The sequence below is a fragment of the Melitaea cinxia genome, chromosome 28 (assembly GCF_905220565.1).
Source record: "Melitaea cinxia chromosome 28, ilMelCinx1.1, whole genome shotgun sequence".
In the NCBI taxonomy this organism is placed as follows: domain Eukaryota; kingdom Metazoa; phylum Arthropoda; class Insecta; order Lepidoptera; family Nymphalidae; genus Melitaea; species Melitaea cinxia.
The window spans coordinates 4,517,693-4,538,074 of NC_059421.1; the positions used below are offsets into that span (position 1 = coordinate 4,517,693).

General features: G+C 34.1%; 1 protein-coding gene across 1 annotated transcript in view; it reads right to left on the minus strand.

Annotated features, from left to right (window-relative positions):
• The window catches only part of LOC123667650 (ryanodine receptor), a 178,661-nt gene that overhangs the window by 114,245 nt on the left and 44,034 nt on the right, over nucleotides 1–20,382 (minus strand). The window contains exons 3-5 of the mRNA XM_045601509.1: nucleotides 9,188–9,337; nucleotides 7,039–7,092; nucleotides 5,016–5,093 (exon numbers count right to left, since the gene is read on the minus strand). Coding sequence (XP_045457465.1) covers nucleotides 5,016–5,093; nucleotides 7,039–7,092; nucleotides 9,188–9,337 — 282 coding nt within the window. The remainder of the gene's footprint in view (nucleotides 1–5,015; nucleotides 5,094–7,038; nucleotides 7,093–9,187; nucleotides 9,338–20,382) is intronic.

The window sequence follows — 20,382 nt, forward strand, 5'->3', positions numbered from 1 at the left end:
ATATCAATAAATGGGCACTTGAAATAGTCACAAAATAGTTCATTGTATGTTTACTTTAATACTAAATAATAACATTATAATTATAATAAGAAATATTTAGGGGGACTGTAATGCAATAAAAGTGATTTTTTGGCGCTTTTTTGCCCGTTATTAAAATCAGCACTAGACAAACAAGTATTCGAAGTATTCACAAAATATTTACTTTTATTTAATAATTAAATATTTTACTGAACATTTATTTACGTTTAGTTTAGACAATGGTACAGAACCCTTGGTACGCGAGTCCGACTCGCACTTGGCCAATTTTTAACTAACAATATTTATGGATCCAAGTTATCCGAAATAAAGAGTTACTATTTTTTTTTTTAAAGAGTTACTAATACAAGTTCTGTTTATGAATATGTTATTGCTTTAAAGAATTATTATTTTCTTTACAATAAGAGTAGGTATTTTAGATTGTTGACGCGTTTGAAGCTATTAAAAATAGTATGCAATTCCATTAGTCAAGAGAAATAGTCTAGCGCCTACACGTTTCTACTGCGCAATAAATATTATTTGGATTCTAAACTGAACACTGTTGATAGTATTTTATTTGTCACCACTCTAGAGACGTGATCTTTACAAATTGCTCAGAACGTGTGTATTTGTTGAGCATGTAGGAAGAGGAGGTTAGACTGGCTAATAACAATGTAAGGTAACAAAGATACATAGATATTAGTTAACGGAGACGAGACTAACTTCTTAGCCCCTTCACCGTGTGGGTGAAGGGTCCATCGTGTGGCAAAGGGAGAAACTCAGAGCAGTCCCTAGGACTTGCGACTTCGGTGTAGGTTTAAGGAAGGAAGGAGTTGCCCGCTCTGGCTAGCCAAATTATAGATAGTAATATAATATGTAACAATAAATTCGTTTACACAAATTGATTATTGAAAGAGTCTAGGTCAATCTACTAGCAGGATACAATAAGTGCACCGTGCCAAACCAGAGCCAAGACTGCCTTAGCCACCCTTTTTTTGGAATTTTGAGTGCTGTTGGCCCTAGCGGCCTTTACAGCGTCACCGGTAAGAAGGGCAAGGTACTAAAGACACCGGCCGCGAAGGAAGAAGATGAGCCCTCTGAGAGGGCTCGGGGAAAAACGCACACCCTAAGGGTGTCTCCTAGCGAGATCGCACCTCGGCTTAGAGCATCGTCGGAGTGGAGGAGGCGCTATACGGAGCGCTGAGGCGGCTTACGGACGCGGGGACCTCGCCCTCGCCGGCGGGGGCCGTGTGTGTGTGTCCTGTGCGTGGTGGTTTATATGGCGTTAAGCGCCGTGACCCTATCGTCAGGGTCGGTTAAGACGTGCATGGGAAGTCTGTAAGTTACATCTACCTACGTATTTGCAAGCCTCTGCTACAAGAGGGTTTGGGTGACTGTGTGCCTTCTCAAAATACGCCGTAGCGAGTATTATGAGTGCTTCGCGATCGAATCGATCTTAAGGTCGCGATGTAAGTGGACATTATGCACGTACCACGGCGAGTACGTGGCAGTGCGTAAAAACTTGTTCTGAATGATTTGAAACCTATGGATGAGCGTCGGCTTCACATGAGCGAAGACAGGGCAGGCGTAGGTCATAATAGGTCGTACGCAGGCCTTGTATAATGTCGTCTTATTTCTAAGATACATTTTACTCTTCCTGCATAGCAGAGTGTGCAATCGACCTAGTACGAACGCTGCCCTGTTTCGGACCCGGTTTATGTGGGCTTTGAACGTAAAATTACTGTCAAGTATGAAGCCTAGGTACTTAGTTTCCTTTAGCCAAGGAATCGGAGTGTCGAATAGGGTTTGGTTCCGGGTCGACCTTTCGTCGAGAAGACGCGCTTGGTATGTTTAACAAAGTGCACTGTTGCACTCTTTTCGGGATTTACTTCGATTCTTCATTTCCGAAACCACTCGCCGAGGGCGGTGTGTTTATAATTTTAAAAAATTTAAATTATAAAATTATTTAAATCTTACGGGTTTTTACTTGTAAGCAAACGAAAATTTAAAAGTTTAGAATATTTCAAAGTAAAAAAATAGTAAATAATTTTTAATTCCATAATATAGCACGTGTTAACCATTATTTCAATTATCATGAAATCAGTTGAAACACTTACCCAACTAAAATTATTTAAACTATACCCAACAGACTCTTCTGTACTCAGGTAAATATATTATTTGAATATAAAAATGTCAAAATGAATAACATTCATCATCATCATCATCATCATCATCATCTTTTCAGCCTATTGCAGTTCACTGTTGGACATAGGCCTCCACAAGTTTGCGCCAAAAATGGTATGAACTCATGTGTGTTGCCCATAGTCACCACGCTGGGCAGGTGGGTTGGTGACCCCAGGGCTGGCTTTGTCGCACCGAAGACGCTGCTGCCTGTCTTCGGCCTGTGTATTTCAAAGCCAGCAGTTGGATGGTTATCCCGCCATCGGTCGGCTTTATAAGTTCCAAGGTGATAGTGGAACTGAGTTATTAACATCGTTCCCCTTTTTTAATCTAATTAATTTAATAATCTATTAAATAACATTCCCGTTTTTAAATCTAATTACAGTATTTCAGTCATTAAGTCGTTGCAATTTGCATTTTAATATCGCAAGAGCAAATGTAAACATTTTAATACGAAGTACAACACCGTTGTTTGCGCATTGCAGGGTTCAGAGTTTGTGTTTATGAATTTATAACTTACAAATGTTTCTCGCTTACGTAATTCCCAAATAATGTGTGATTTTTTTTGTGAACATCTCAGGTTTATTAATTCTTAGTTGTTATAGCTGTAATACAGTAAATTATTTATTTAAGCGCTTTTAATATAAATCATCAAAAAAAATGTTTATTTATATTTTAATACACAATGAAAATTCAAAAATAGTAAAAAATACGACAGCTATAAAAACAAGGTTTAACGGGATTTTTACTGCAAAATACAGGTACGCTAAAAAATTATGACGAACACTTTACGACATATGTTTAAACTCGAATTTATCTCTGAAATAATAAATAGTCAAAGAAACTGTAAACTTTAAGTGTAAAACTGTAGAAAGGTCATCATTTATAGCGCATTAATCTAAATATTAACAAAAAAACAACTGAAAATCTTTTTTGCACATCTTTCTTACTTTTCACAAATTAAGAGTAAGTATCTCGTTTTATATTATCAGTTTAATAATTATAATAATACTGTGTATATAATATATGTACACTAAATTTGTTGTTTTTATTATTAGTTAGATTTCCACCTGTTTTCTCTCGTTAAAATATGGCATGTGACGTAGATTACTACGTCACATGCCATATTAACTTAACGTTGTCCCGGAGAAAGAATTTTCAAAATCTCACCAGCAGTTTGTAAGTGTACCTATTCATTACAAATCAAAAGAAAATTAATTCTTTATTTTTTATAATAATTTTACTCACTAAACTCAACTTTACTCATTTTTATTGTCAGACAAGAAATGATGAAATGAAGTAAATATTTGAAAGACGTTCTCATTCGGTACATTTCACTAAGTTAAAACTCGAACAACGATTGATTGATTAAAATTGTCACATTCAAGTAGCCTGTAAATACATTAGTAGTCGAGATTTACAATGAAATAAAATATTTTTATAACAAAGTCTATAGGTTTACAATGAAGATTTCTTTATAAAACTGGTAATTAATTTTTATTACTATTTCCATATCTGTATGAGAAAAATATGAGGTAATATTATAGGATTATGTAGATTATCCTGCACAAAAGCCAAAATCTGCTAATGTAGATATAATTATAAAAATTTACAAAGAACGTCCTGTCTTTTATAGGAATAGCATCTTTTCATTTCTTTTTGATAGACATTTTTTTTTTCATTCTCGGTTAATCTTTGAATTCGACTCATTAGTAACCATTCAAATAACATTCAACGAAGTATTGCGTGTACTCGCCTAAACAGTGGTGGCCGCGGGGTCATTTCCGTACGGGGCAGATATTTGTATTTGTAATTATAACATATTTGTTTTTACTCTGGTTGTATGTCCTTCTGAGTCTCCCCATCGTGCCTCGGAGAGCACGTAAGTCAGCTGAGCCTTTATTATAGACATCTGATAGCCATTGTTACCTTTTTTGTTTTGTTTTTAGGACAATTATCTGCTAACCCACGGTAGAACAGGGTGATAAATTAAACTGAGTCAATCAAATTAGTCACACACTGCTACCACTTCCCACTCCTTTTAGGATATTTTATAATACTCATCTTATAGCTAAGAAAAATATGTGAAACTGTCATTTTGACGTTTGACCTTTAATAATTTTTAAAAACAGTGGAATAAATTCTGCCAATACTTTTTTTATTCAAACGCAATGCCTAATTTAAGATTTCCATGAATATAATTATATCAGAGTATAAGTAAATATAAAAGACATAACTGTAATATTTTACTTGTTTCTCGATTAAACTCAAATAGTCCAAATGAGCCATTTACTTTAATGGATTTCGTAAAGCGTTAATATCGACGTCCTTGAAGTAATCATTATTTTTTTTTATATATTTTTTTCTGTCACATTAATTATATCCAGTCACGATGTTTTGCCTCATAATTACAAATAAAAAATAGGAGCAATACAAAATGTCAATCAAAAGGTTGTTAAATAGAAAATTATTACTTTTATTTTTTCTTAAAATAAATTATAGTTAGGTAATTTCAGGAAATACTTCGTTTTTATTTAGAACTTGATTACTTTTATTATTATATAAAAGTTGCTCCTAAATTTTCATGGGCATATTAATTCTAATTCAACGTTCTATTACTTCATATATTATGATGATCTTTCGTATTACGCTCTGAAATAGAACTCTATGCCAATTGTACTCGCTTTTGTGTTTACATGTTAAGTTCAAAGTATAACGAATTTGTGTTAATACAGGCCAAATTCTGAATAGTTTATAACTAGCCGTTAGTTAAAACTAAAAAGAAAATATAAAAAAAAATATTATAAAGTAATACGTACCATATCACTGTTGAGATGCCGTAAAAGAATAGCATTTCCGTAAAGAAGAGTTCTATGGCCAGAACCAGTGCCTTTACCCTGAAATTAAAAAAAAAAAACATAATAACATAATTTTTAAACAAAATAAATTATAGTACTTTTGATTCTTAAAGACTCTGAGAAATATTTAAAATAAATGAAAAAAATATTATAAATTGATTTTATTTAAATCTATATGTTAAAATAATCAAAAGTGTAAACAAATAGTTAACTAATAATTTAGTGATAAATATAATATAGGTACTTATAAATGTTTTTTTTTTTATTATTATCTACATATCCAAAAAAAATCCAAACATTTATTTTGAAATTTTACAATATCATATATATTTACAATTCAATATTATATATTATTCTGTTTAATTCTAGGTGTTAATATTCTTTGCACTAAAAATAAGCTTTGATTAGATTCTATTATGATATGTGTGTCACAAGTTTTGTTATGGTCAAGTTAACGTGAATTATAAAGAGGAATAATTATATTTTACTTTTATAATCACTACTACGGCGTGTTAATAATAAATCAATTATTATTAATATAAATGAAAATGTTATGAAGTAATAAAAATTTTAAGTAAAAATCAACTTAATGTTTTAAAAAGCTTCATACTTTATGAGAGAAATCTTGTGTTATTCATATTTTGTTGTGATTTTAATCAACTAACTACTACGACACTCATTTCATAATTAAATCGTATGTTTTTGGAACGAAGTTCCTTATGGAGCTTTACGGAGGTGTACTCTAGCCTAGTAACGTTAAATAAAAGCGTAAGATTCTTATGTATAGTCATGTACGATGGCTATACAGTGTCTAATGTATAGTCTAGTGATGATTGTTATTATTATTGCAGTTTGCTATTATTATTATACCATTCGATAATTATTAAATATTTTTATAAATCATTGTAAATAAAATAAAGGTATTAAGATAATTTTGTAGTTTTTTTATCGATAAAAAAACACATTTATTTTCTTTATACGAGTACTTCAAATACAATTTAAAAGTAATATTTTATAATAAGGAACTTCGTTCCTATCTGGTGTCCCACGACACCACACGGTATTTTTTTATCTCATAGTTTATAATTCTTAAATTATTAATGATTGCACGTGTACCTTATATTATTATACGATTAATTCGAAAGATGAATTTGAATTTTAATGAAAAATGTTACGAAATAAAACAGTTTAGCTATTATATAAAAAATATACTTATCAGTCAGTCACATACTGAATGATGTGACTAGCATCATGCAAAAAGGTCACGACAAATAATATCCACCATAAAAAAAATTAATTTTGAAAAAAAAAGAATATACCTAAAATTTTAAAATATTGTTTTTTTTTTGTAAAAGATATTTATCATCGTGACGCAAATTATTACCAATATTTCATGTTTGCACGTGTACTCACTAAGTTTTCTTTGCCCTGTAAAATTTAAACACGTATGCAATACTTAAAAAATAGAATACAATATTATTCACAAATGGTGACATTTATATGTTAAGCACAAATATATTACGAACAATAAGATATAGTAAAAGATTTGCCACTTAAAACCTTTATTTTATAAACTTTATAGATTCGTATTTTAATAACATGTTATTGAAAAATGTACTAATATACAAAAAAAATATTGCATTTTCATTTTGACTATTACATCTCTCGTGCAACATATTCAAGTCAAAATCTTTTCATAAAACTAGCAATTACTAAACGATGCCTTAATAGTGTATTATAATTAAAATGTATAGAATATTATTAAATGTTACGTTTTATACGGCATTAAATTAAAAAGTTAAATATTTACAAGAAAATACTTAAAAAATAACATGTTACAAAATTTGAATCATTTAATTTTATAAGATACATTTTAGTTTATATTGAAAATTATTTAAAGGCACAGTAGTCCAAGGATAGGTTCAATTGTTAAGATTACTTAATTTACAATAATGTATAAATAAAATCATAATATAATACTTACAGTTTCCGAGCCCGCCGCTGTGACGAGTTCTTGTAGAGCTCTTACTGACAAAGCCTGAAAGAAAATTATAAATATTACTAATGGTATTAAATGTTACAATACTGCTTTCAAGTGTTACATTCCTGTGGTGAGTAAAGTAGTTAAAGCTTCAGAAGAGGGTAAGGGGTTAGGGTTGGCAATGCGCTTACAATGCCTTGTGCTTGCAAGCGTCCATAGACTACGGTATCACCTTACCACCAGAGTACCAACAAGCGTTTGTTTGTCGCTTTTAATATATGAAAAAAAAAGAAAAAATATATATACACTGTATATAATAGCTCTTAGAATCTGAACTATGTAATGTGAAGATTGAAGATTTCATTTTTAAATGAATCGAAACGTGAAAATTATTTAAATCTATATTTTTATTTGTTACTAACGACCCGCCCCAGCTTCGCACGGTTGCAAAAACTATGAGTGTTCCTCTAGTATATTATGCACGTATTATATATACCTTCATCTGGAATCGCTCTATTTACTAAATAAAACCGCATCAAAATCCGTTTCGTAGTTTTAAAGATCTAAGCATACAGACAGCGGGAAGCGACTTTGTTTTATACTATGTAATGATAAAACAAAACGATATAGAAATTATACAAGTAAAAAAGTCTAAAGTATGTAAAAAATAACATATTTTTAATAATCAACATCAAATTTAGCATATTTTATAAATATTTGAAAAATAACTTTTAACTAGCTTTAACCCCGATCGTCAGCGATACGGAAACTTAAGCATCACTACTTCAGAATAGTCAATAGAGCTTGTCTGCTTTTTATTTATCGTATTTTACTAGCACCAACGAGTTTTTATATCAATAAATTAATGACAAAAAAAAAAACTATACAAAAATCTTATCAGCATTTCCATCTTATTTTTCATGTGAAGCAAAGAACCTTTGATCGTTATCAACTGAAGTGCGTACTAAAGCTCGACAAGGGGTCTTTCAAGACGAGTTTCATTGATTTACTAAAAGATGAAAAACTTATTTGAAAAGTTTCTTTGTTATATTATATTACATTTTCTTAATAATATTTTTTTTTGTTCCTAGTTGCTCACACTTACTTATATTTAAAAATAACGCTACATTTTTTATGTTATAATTTTCATAATAATTACAAATATACATTACACTATACCCGCGCGAATAATTAAACAGTAGCAATAATAATTTTTTTAGTTGTTGATGCCAATAGAGATTTATGTGGAGTAATTATTAGGTTGTTTTTCCAAAAAAGGAGGATAACATCTTAAACCTTAGCGTATTAATATATATTATGATATTGTTCTTCTATTAATAAAAAATATGCTTTTGATAAAACTTTAATACTAATAATAATATGACAAAATTTTTATTCTTAGATTCAAAAAATTGTATTCATCAATATACCAATTGTAAAAACTTAATAAAATTCGTTCATAACGTAAGCGTTCCACGTCGTCGCCGTAAACCGCACGAAGCACTTACCTGCAGGTTATTCGTGTTACATACACATAGATTATACGGAATCACGACAATATTTACACATTTATTTCTATAACGTGCAAAATAACAACATTTGATGTGTAACACGGTAAACGAAACGTAGATATATTTTAGGGGTGTTTAATGAAGATTTCTGATTTAAGTCAATGTTATAGTGTTGTTTTGTGTTAAAGTTGAACATTTTAGTATAGTTGAAATTAGTTTGATTTTCGCCGACGATGTGTTGGTCGGTCTTTGTGTGTCGCTCTGTCACACTTCGTAGAACACTCGTAGCTCAAAATACCTTAAATATTAATATATCCCGACTGTTGTTCTTGGTAGTTAAATTACCTTTTAAAACTTAGATGGGTGAGGAGGCAAATTAAGCTTAATATGAACGGGTTGTTTTATTGCAGTTCATTTTCAGTGAGAAAACTATTAGTCAAACTTAGAATTTTTATACCATTATGGTGGTATCCAAGTATACTGTCTACCTGATGGTAAGCGATTAACGTTTATGCTTTGGCGTTAAATAACTAACTCCGTTTTTTCGAAATTGCTCTATGATTAAGATTTATTTCTGTAAAACAACGCAAACCAACTAGTAAACAACAAATTTAAAAATTAAAAATTAAAATGTCACTGACCTGTTCGATAACAAACACGCACTGCGAAAGATCAGGCGGTATGTTCTTATCGGCGATGTTTTCAAGGAAGCAGTGCCTGTTACCGAATCCTTCAGCTGCGAGGCACACGCGCTCCCCGGTCGCCGTGCAAGACAGGCAGACCATGTCTTCCTGTAAATAAAAATAATTATCAGTCAAAAGATTGACGATAATCATATATAAGGTACTAGCCACTGCACGCGACTTCGTCCGCGTTGAATAGTTACTTGAAAAAAAAGCACCTCGATTTAACATTCTCCATTAGTGCTCCGTTTATTAGTCTTAGCATGATGATATATAGCCTATAGCCTTCCTTGATAAATGGGCTAACTAACACTGAAAGAATTTTTCAAATCGGACCAGTAGTTCCTGAGATTAGCGTGTTCAAACAAACAAACTCTTCAGCTTTATAATATTAGTATAGATATGAAAAAAATTATATGACGCCAACGTGCACTTACGAGAGACATTAAAGAGAAGGTAATTTAAGTGGTCTTTTGAGATTATTATGATAACAAAGTATTTTAGAACGTATCTCGTATATTTCGCATGTGTTTATTTTCACACATTATGCAAAAAAGTTTATATTTTATTAAGATACACAGTTTTTTTTTTTCTCTGTACCTCCGACATGGGGGTCGGAGCACGTTATTTGCTATTTACTCTTTCATACCAGTTCTCGCTTTCATGCCTCTCGTACTTTCATAAGATACACCGTTGAAATATTCTGAATAATAAATGCTATTTCACGCGTGAGATTTATAGGTAAAATTTGGGTACCGCTGAATAGGGGCGATCCCAGAATTGTATATCAGGCATATATAAACAAAGTAAAATATATATGTATGAGATACCATAAATTATTCATTAACTTATAAGATATCTTATGAAGAAAATAAAAAGCATTTACATAAATTTACAAGTCTCATGAGACAAACTTTCATGTTACTAAAATTAACAGTATATGAAAATAAGAATTTCATCTTGTAAAATATTTTATAACTTATAAGAATACTCAGATAATTTATTATATTTATTCATTTTTTCATATATTTATATCTAATCGTCCAGTCAACTTAAGTTTTTTTTAATTCAAATCAAACTAAATCACATAATAATTCTTTACTCAAAAAAATCTTCAAAAACGGTTATGAATCGTCATTATTAAAATAATACTTGAAGCAAAAACTTTGTACCCCTTTTTACGAAAATTGCGCGGACGGAGGAGTATGATATTTCGTACACTTATAGTTTATATAGAGAAGGAGTGCAGAATTCTAATATTTTTTTTCAAATTATGCATAAAAATATATTTAAATCAATTAAAAAAATACTACACACACTACCATGTATTTGACAAACACACGCATATTACGCTCTCACGCTCGCACGCTCTTTTGTTGATTGTCAAAGTCTGTAGTTAAATTGAAATTAAAAAAAAAGGTTTTTTATTTTCATTATTATTTGAATTTTTTTGATGAAATTTTTTAATTATTTTCGAATTTCGACCACTGGGCGACTACTAATTAAAATATAAACAGCGATTATACAGGTGACAGAGAACTATAATAAAATACAAACACCCACAATATATATTAATAAAAATTATTGTGATTTTAAATATATTTTTTTCAGTCTCTTCCAATCGGCTATCACACCACAAGCCATTCGTTAATTCACACGGTTTAATGGCTTTGAATGGTGCCAAAAGACCACAGATGGTTCAACAATATTGCGTAGAATGGAAAAAACTCATCTGGCAAGCAATAGATGTCAAAAGAATTATTTCAACCTTCTTGTTTTAAAATTAGAACTCCAATAAAAATTACCAAATTGAATCAAGTAAGCAGCTACAAAAAAAAAATTGTTACTTCTAACTTTAAAATATTTTAATATGGACTTAGACATTATCGACCTTTTATGTAATACCTGCATAAAGCTAAAATGTAAATAGGTTTCAAGAACTTTACCTTAGCATAACTTCCATGAGCTAGTACAAAGGAAACGATTTGCATGACGAGGGGTGGCAGAAATATTTATGATATGTAATTATTACTTATACTCATATAAAAATACATAAATAATATTATTTATTGTACATCAGTATAAAATATTCACAGTAACGAATAAAAACAAAGATGTAGTAAGGCGTAAGCTTATTATTCGGTGCAGAATTACATAAATGACAAACGAAGAAAAACCGCCTTCAATTATATTGACAAGTAATACAACGTAGGTAGACAAAAAAATTGTCGAATAAATAGGCATTATCAAAGATTACTCCAAAAGTTGTAATCAGATCTCGATGAAATTTAAATGTGACCACATGATAAACATCGGCTTTCGATTAAATTAAAAATGATCAAAATCGGTACACCCAGTAAAAAGTTGACGTTTACATGAATATATTAGCCCTACAATTTAAATGCGAGAAACTTAATTATCGGTGAATTGAAGAGATAAAGTCGGTATAATAGAAACAGACACTAAAGAAAATCGTTTTTAGACTTAGATATAATTTAACTTTACCTTCAATACGACTTGAAATACTGGGATAAATTTTAATAAATGTGATAAAATTGGCACCATCTGTTATTTAACTATATAAATTTAAGGCGTATTGAAGAATATTTTTCTTGGGGAACTAAATAATCTATAAAGAAAAATAATAGCTAAACGTGTTAAAAGAAAACTCGAGAACTACTCTGTAATTATTTTAGAGTTTCAGAAATTTGAACACAGAAACCATACAATTTCAACTTCTTGCGTTTGGAAAAACAAAACAATATCTATCAGCTCATTTAGTAAACCATGAAAAAAGTATGACATTAAAAAAAACAATAAATGTAAACCGTAAACATAATACAAACTATTTTATTCCTAACTTTTTGGTTTGTCCTACAATTTTCGTCAAAAGTAAACGATCGGTTGATATAATAGTGTAAAACGAGTACGACAAGAAAATACTATCCGCTTTTTGGAGGTTTCCGTATAATAAATTTGAGATCATTAAAATGGTCTGTCGCTTTTGAAGGCACCGTTGAAATCCATCAATCCAAAAGAAGTTGAAAGTACAATGATTCATCATTTTTAATCCGCCATGTTGTTTTTTAATGAATAATTATGATAATACAGTACCTAAAGATTCTTAACTATGCTAAAATTTGGGTTTTATCATTTTAGCTTTTAAAGTAAATAATTACGAGTGCATTATTGAATTTATGTTAATAACAAACATTAAATATCCAGAGCATACGGTACTTTGCCCAACCCCTGTCCTATATTCTTCATTATACATTAAAGCTAAATACTACTGTGACTTCGTCTGAGTTACTTATTGTATCAGAATTATATTTTGCAAAAAACAAAGCAAGAAAACAAAAGAAACACGTCACTACATATGTAGTGCTTTTTTTACGTAGTTTTTAACTCAGTTAAAAGGACCGATAAAAAAGGAAAATATTTTCGATTCGATTATATTTTTTTTATATATGTTACTTCAGAGCTTTAGACTTGGTTACCGGATTTCAAGATTTTTTTATTAATCCAAGCGTTTCATGTGGTCCCATTTAAATTTACTACTGTAATAAAACGTGGTAGATACTAAGTAGTACGTATGCTTGGAAAGCTATGCTTTATGCTATTTTTTATTCCAACATTCCCACCGTATTGTAAATTACGCAGCTAGAACCGCGAGGCGAGGCACAGCGAGTCTCTACAAAAATTAATCGTAAAAGTGTATGTACGCGCATACTTCTTAGACCGACAGCACCAAATTTAACAATATATTTTTTTTATGTTCCGTATTATCAGGACAAAGTTTCTATAATAGAAAAATTAAAAAAAAAAAAAAACAGTACAGACTTCTCAGGATTGGTTTGTTTTACGTATACAGATATTTATTTAAGTGTTTATAACATTGCCATTACAAAAGAGGTCACGTCGGTATGGGATGGTTGGCCCCAATAGAAGTTATGACACATTGCCGAGATTTTTATAGCTACTACTAAAATACTTTTATCGCGTTATATGGGATATTTTTCTGCGTTTCACGCTATCCTTATACTATTTAAATTTGTTTTATTTTTGAAGCTACTACATACCATTTATTTATACTAATCATATAAACATGAATATTACCTAGATAAGTAGATATATTTATTTAAAATACGCGTGATTTAAAATTTAATGATTTTTTTTAAATAGAAGTTGTTATGAGTTAAGAGTTTAAGAGTAAGTTATTATAGATTAAAAAAAATATAGATCTACCCTACACATAAAAAATACCGTATAGATTGAGTCAACTTAAATACGAGTACTACAACAATTTATAAATGACAGAAATACTAAGGTTTTTTTTTTTTTTTTTGATATCGCAGGGTAACCCATTTACGGGTGATATCCAGGATGCCCGGGTAGGCATTCCTAGACCGTATGTCGGCTTAGCACTTGGGGGTGCACTACCGACCAAAACCCCTGCGGGAGCCTTCAGCCGCTTTAATTGGAGGGTCCCGGATCTGCAGGCAACAGGATCCCTCCAGCGACAGGCTGGCCTCGGCGAAAAGACCAGACTTCTCCTCCATGGGACTGTCCGGCTCACCTCTGAACAATCCCGACGACGCCATGTCTAGCAGGACCGGGTTCCCATCCCGACCCGACACGGGCACAGAGGCGTTACTGGAAACGCATTAAATAGCGCCTCCTACGCACCCCCGTTCGTCGCCTGCGGACGGAGGCCTCGTCGGCGGCCCCCTCTCTCATCCGCTCGTCGTTCTCCTTCTGGGACATTACTGTCTCGCAGAAGGAGACCATCGCCTTCCAGGACTCGTCGTCGCCGAGCATCGCGGTGATAACGCTCGGCATTGACAAGTCCCCTCCGAGGACTGTCGTCAGATCGCGACGTAGCGCCGCCCATCTCGGGCACACCTCGAGGGTGTGCTGGGCAGAGTCCACCGCCGCGCCACAATCGTGACATTCAGTCGTCGGCTCCCTTTGGGCCGTCCGACACAAGTATTCACCAAAGCAGCCGTGCCCTGTGAGAACCTGCGTCAGACGGAAGGTGAGGGGTTTGCGCTTACGGCGCATCCACCGCTCAAGGACCGGGCGCAAGGCAGCCGTCACGCGTGTGCCATACGGCTGCTCCGCCAGGTCCTCCCACCACCTCCGCATTAGTGCTTCTTGCCCCATCCGGCGCACCCGTAGGATCCCGTCCAACGTGGGGTTCTCACCGAGAGCCCTCCTACCCGAGACGTATGAGTAGGTCTCGGCAAGGACCTCCGCTACGAGTTCCCACGGGGGATCGCCGGCTAAAGCAGTAGCTGCAGCCCACGATACCGTACGGTACCCCCGGATCACCCTCACCGCGATGATCCTCTGCGCAGACCGCAGCGCGGCCTTATTCCTCGCAGTGAGGCGATCCGCCCAAACCGGGGCACCGTACGTCACCATACTCCGGCAGACTCCGGAATATAGCTGCCTGCAGGCGGCGCTGGGTCCTCCGAGGTTCGGGAGGAGTCTGCCCAGTGCACTCGCCACCTTCACGACCTTCGGTCCCACCACAGCGAAGTGTGGGCCGAAGGTCCACCTTCCGTCAAGGATGAGCCCCAGATATTTGATTTGGGAGCTCATCCTGACCCTTCCCTCTCCGATCTGTAGGGTAGCCCCCGGTGGGGGTCCCTTACGTCCGGTCCCGCGGAAGAGGAGGGCTTCGGTCTTGTCAATTCTGACCCGAAGCCCCAAACTCTTTATGCGGCTGATCACGAGGTCGAGTCCGACCTCGGCCAGCCGCGCCGCCTCCTTGTAGTCTCGTCCCCGAGAGTAAACGAGGGTGTCATCCGCGTAGCAGATGACACCCATCCCGGGGAGGAGACGGCCTCGCAGGACCCAGTCGTAACCAATGTCCCACAGGATCGGGCCCAGCACCGATCCTTGCGGGACACCACAGCCGACTCGCCGCCACTCCACGGACCCCGACCGATTCTCGAGGCCTACTTTCCGATCGGAGAGGTACGCCTCCAACAGCCTCCCTAGATACGGGGGCACTCCGAAGAATTTCAGTGCCTCCCGTATCACTGCGTGCGGGAGGCTGTTGAAGGCGTTCGCGATGTCCAACGACACCGCGACCACCACCTCCCTCCCTTGTTCCGCCTCACCTGTCACTGCCCGCAGGCGTTTGAGGGCATCGATTGTCGACCGGCGTGCTCGAAACCCGAATTGAGATTCTGATAGACCGGGTCCCGAGCCTTCCTCCAGGTGCTGAACGAGCCGGGAACCCACTATTCTCTCCAAGAGTTTCCCAGCTTCGTTCAGCAACACCACCGGGCGCACCGACGAAGCCGAGTCCGGGGTCCGCCCTGCCTTAGGAAGTAGGCAGAGCCGACCCTCCTTCCAGGCCCCCGGGAACTGACCAGACCGCAGGCAGCGGTCAAAAAGTTCCCGGAGGCTGTTGCCGAGGTGCCCGAGAGCGATCGCAAGTACTCTCCCGTGCACCCCGTCTGGACCCGGCGCCCTCTTCTTACTCCGAAGGCGAGACAACGCCGCCTCCATTTCAGCCTCTGTGACGGGTGGGGGAACACCCTCCTCCTCGTCCGGCGTCTGCCGAGCCACCACCATCGTTTATTATTATTTTTTGACATGATTACAGTGTTTGTAATCACGTCAAAAAATAATAATAAACGATGACAGTATGACTTGTTTTTTTTTAATACCTTGTTCTAATTTACAAGTTAGGCCAAGATCACTCTGTAACAGTAGTAATTTTTTATTTTTATTTTAAGTCCTTTTCAATTAAAATTGCCATAATTTTTTTTATTAATGGGATGGCAAATCGTTTTAAAATCTGTGTTTAGTAGGAATATTTTAAAATGAATAGGCACTGACAGTGTAGTTACTTTTTTTACAAAAATCATAAGTATTAACGCAACTAAATTTTAAAATGTATTTTAATGAAAATCTTCCTTTCTTCAATTAAAATTGGATATCTTTCTGTTAAACAAAAGGATCTGCTATTGTGATACCATTTTGAAATTGGTATTTAGTAGGCATGTTTTTAAATGAATGGGCACTGACAGCTTAGTACATTTTTTTTACAAAAATCGCTCTTGAATTAGCATGATATGTTAAAAATTTGGGTTTAAAGTAGAGTAAAACCAAATTTTTTCTTCAAAAGCCTTAAATTTACACTAAAACATATTATTTAACGATAGCTCTAGTGTTCAGCAGTAATTACCAGTAATCAAAATGAAAAAATAATGGTATGTAAAAAAATAAAAAATAAAAATATTTCCGGAACCTTTGGGTAAAAATGGATAAAATTGTAATATGTTATAGTAAATTACCTGGTTTATCGAATCCTTAACGGTGGACCACTATTTACGCCACACCCTGTATGTTTTTTTATACATAATTCACGCAATCGCTGTAAAGGTTTTTTCTCTTCGTAAATAAGGTGTTATAGGAGACGAACTACTTTGATAGACTCATTCCGCATACCCGACCCCTATACCTTTTGTGAGCGCCTAAGGACAGCTATAATTTACAATAAAAAACATTCTACGAGAAAAATAGTTCGTTTCCATACGTTGATATTCAGTTGTATGCGACAGTTAGTATTAATATTTCACTTTATCGAGATTTTTAAGGCTAAGAAAAATAGTATTGGACGGTTATGCAGAAGTAAGTTACCAGAACAATTCATATATTGAGACAAAGTGAAATTAAAGAAGAGTTATTTTTATTAAGACATCACCTACCAAACCACACCTACGGAACCCCCCATTGGATGGAACGCAGTTAGGAGTCGAACGACACACACACACAATATATGCGTGTGTGTGTGTGTGTGTGTGTGTCTGTCGGTCTATCTTATGGTTTCATTTCTTAATTTCGTTTCTAGGTCATGTTTAATTTTTTAATAATATAAATAAGAAAGTACTGAATAATGGTTTGATAAAAAGAAAAATATATCATAATGACTTTTCTTTAGATTAATGATTGTTTGTGATAAAACTATAAAATATATTTAGCCAAATTACATATAAGATGAATATTATAAATAAAACATTTATTTCACGTGCAACACATAACACAACAACATAAGAATTATATGAATTGATATTATTTTAACGTCTGTTTATCTATCTCTAAATATCTATCAAATGTAATTATTTAAATACATATCAATGCTAAACTAATTATGTTAAAAATAAAGTAAGGAAATCATTCATCACAATATTAACATTTTCTCTACCCACATCTAGAACACACATTACGTAAACGAGATATGTTATCGAGAACTTTTATCCCATGTTTGTTTCGGATAAGATGGAGGTCTTACATAAAGTTTTAATGTATTTCTTATAGATTTTCCAAGTCTCATAGTCTACGTAAAAGCGTCAAAGCGAAGATTTCGACCCTTAGATAAGTAGATCAACGCACAAATGCATATATATGTATAAACTGTCACATAATTTTGTAATTATTGATCGTCTTTCCTGAAGTTGTTATAAGTAGTCATATTTATGATTTACTAGCTGTTACCTCTGACTTTACTCGTAAAGAAATTTAAATTAAATTAAAATAGTTTATCAGGTAAAAAATCTGCCTAAAATATAACCTATCTCTGTACCAAATGCCATAAAAACTATTCAGGTGTTCTAGTGTGATCGAGTAACAAATATAAATCTATATAAACTTTTGCATTCATAATAGTACTAACAATTTTCTCGTATCCCTGATGTGACGCAATAATTTGCAATTTTAAATTTAAAAACTGTAATACAACAATGTCTACTAACTGTAAAAAGACGTCGCTCTGGTGTTGTGGTGCGTGCACCGCGTGGGACCTGACATACCGGAGATTGCTTGTTCGATTTGTATTTACAATATTTCTTTTCGGTCTGGTTGTCTATCTTTGTGAGCTTTCCAAATGTGCCTCGGAGAACACTTTAAGCAGTCAGTCCCGGTTGTTATCATAGACACCTGACAACCATCGTTACTCATAGTAGGGAACATAAAGCGTAATTTAAGGTACAATCACATATAGTGTTTTGAATATAACATTATATTAGTTGAAATAAGCCCAGTTCTATAAAAAGCACGCGGTAGACGTTTGTACGACGGCGGCCGCTGCCAAAGCCCAGCTCTGAATCACTCAAAGCAATTATAAATAGCATAAGTGTACAACATACTAGATATTTCTCATTAGTTTGTTTTAATACATAATCCATTTAAATATTACATTTTTATTTTTATTTTTTAATATATTTAAACATGTACTTATAATGATTTGATCAAAATTTGTATTAATAATTTTAATGCAGCTTAAATGATATGTCACTAGATGGCGCAAGTGTCAGTAACCTTTGGCAGGAAAGAAATGTAATCTTTCTTATATCTCTACATGCTATTGATTTTTCTTGTAAATAGAAACATGATGACAAATCAATTAAGATAATTAATTATCTGTAATTACGAATAGCCACAAAATCTTATATTTGCAGAGCAAGAGTAAAATACCAACATGTTTTTTATGAATTGTATAGTACCAACATGATTTTTTATTGAAATATTACTAATCTTTGGATAGATCGAATTTCTCGATTTTTCGACCCACCCTCCTCCTTGTCACAGATCTCAATAACCGCGAGAGCTAAAAAGTTGAAATTTTTACAAATTATGTGTTTCTGTTGCAGCTATAACAACAAATACTAAAAACAAAATAAAATAAATATTTAAGGGGGGCTCCCATACAACTTACGCAATTTTTGGCCCCTTTATGCTTGATATCAATAATGGCAACAGGTAGGCACTTGAAATATCCACAAAATACTTAATTGTATATTTACTTTAATAATAAATAATAAAATTATAGTAAAAATATATTTAGGGGGGCTTTCATACAACAAAAGTGATTTTTTTCGCCGCTTTTTGCCGGATATTAAAATCAGCAAAAGGCAAACGCTTCATAGTCACAAAATATTTAGCTTTATTTAATAATTAATAACAATTAATATTTCGTTAAGTCGATGGCACGGAACAACACGACAACAACACGACTTACAAACGTTTATTTACCAACGCAATAAAGGTAACGAGTACTAATGAGTATGTTTTTCTTTATGCTTTTTGAGCGCAATAATTTCGTCATCTAGGTATTATTGATTTAAAAAATTGTTTATTACAGAATGTTATATGCTTTAAAACGAGTATAAACATATATACTATAGGCACAAAAACGTCTCGAGGAATCTTGACGATAAATATATAAAAATAAAATATAAATACAAAATAAATTAAGTATTAAAAAGGTAACATATATTTCTTGTGGCCAGTATTAATAATAAAATTGTAGACATCTTTATTACGGCCATGTTACATTGCCAGTAATAATCTAACATCGCGAAAACCTTGCCAACTATAAGACTTGATAGAAAATATCTCCTATTCATGAAATAACATTGGCAAACACTTTAAAACGAGTATATACATCTTTATCTACCAACATTATTACGATTAGTTTGATTGTTCGAGTGGGAGGAGGACCTCAAAATGACAGTAGGCCCAAGGTGGAGACGGGGGTGATCCGGCCTCCCGCCATCGGTAACGGTCGATTTCGCTGTTGCTCCGTGCAGAAAAAAGTTTTGAAAATTCTAAAAAGTGGTTAAAAGTGGGTGTTTATATGCAAATTATACACCAAAATTTGCGTATTCGTACGCCCTTCACGGTGGTGCATTTTGTTTTCCAAGATTTGGACGTTTCACTAGTGAAAAAAGTGAAAAACCGTGAAAATTCAAAAATTTTAAACATAAAACTTGAAACGCTGCGGAAAGGAAATCGAGGACATATGAATATTTTTACGTCATCCGACGGAGCTTATTAAGCCCGACATTTTGAGGTATCGATCAGATTTTTCCGCGAAAAACTCGCGGACTTATTAAGAAAAAACCTCGGACCACGTGGACACCTGGTTTGTGATCCGGAAGGCCTACAGACAAGTATTGTATATCATTCGACGCGTCTCGGCGAACCCAGCAAAACGACGCATCGATCATTAAGATCAGGTGAGTGGTTCCGGAGATATCAGGAATATTGTGAATTTTCAAAATTCAAAATTATATTTTGTAAAAATAAAAGCGACGACACCCCCAAATTTTTTATTCATTTAATAGCGTTTAATA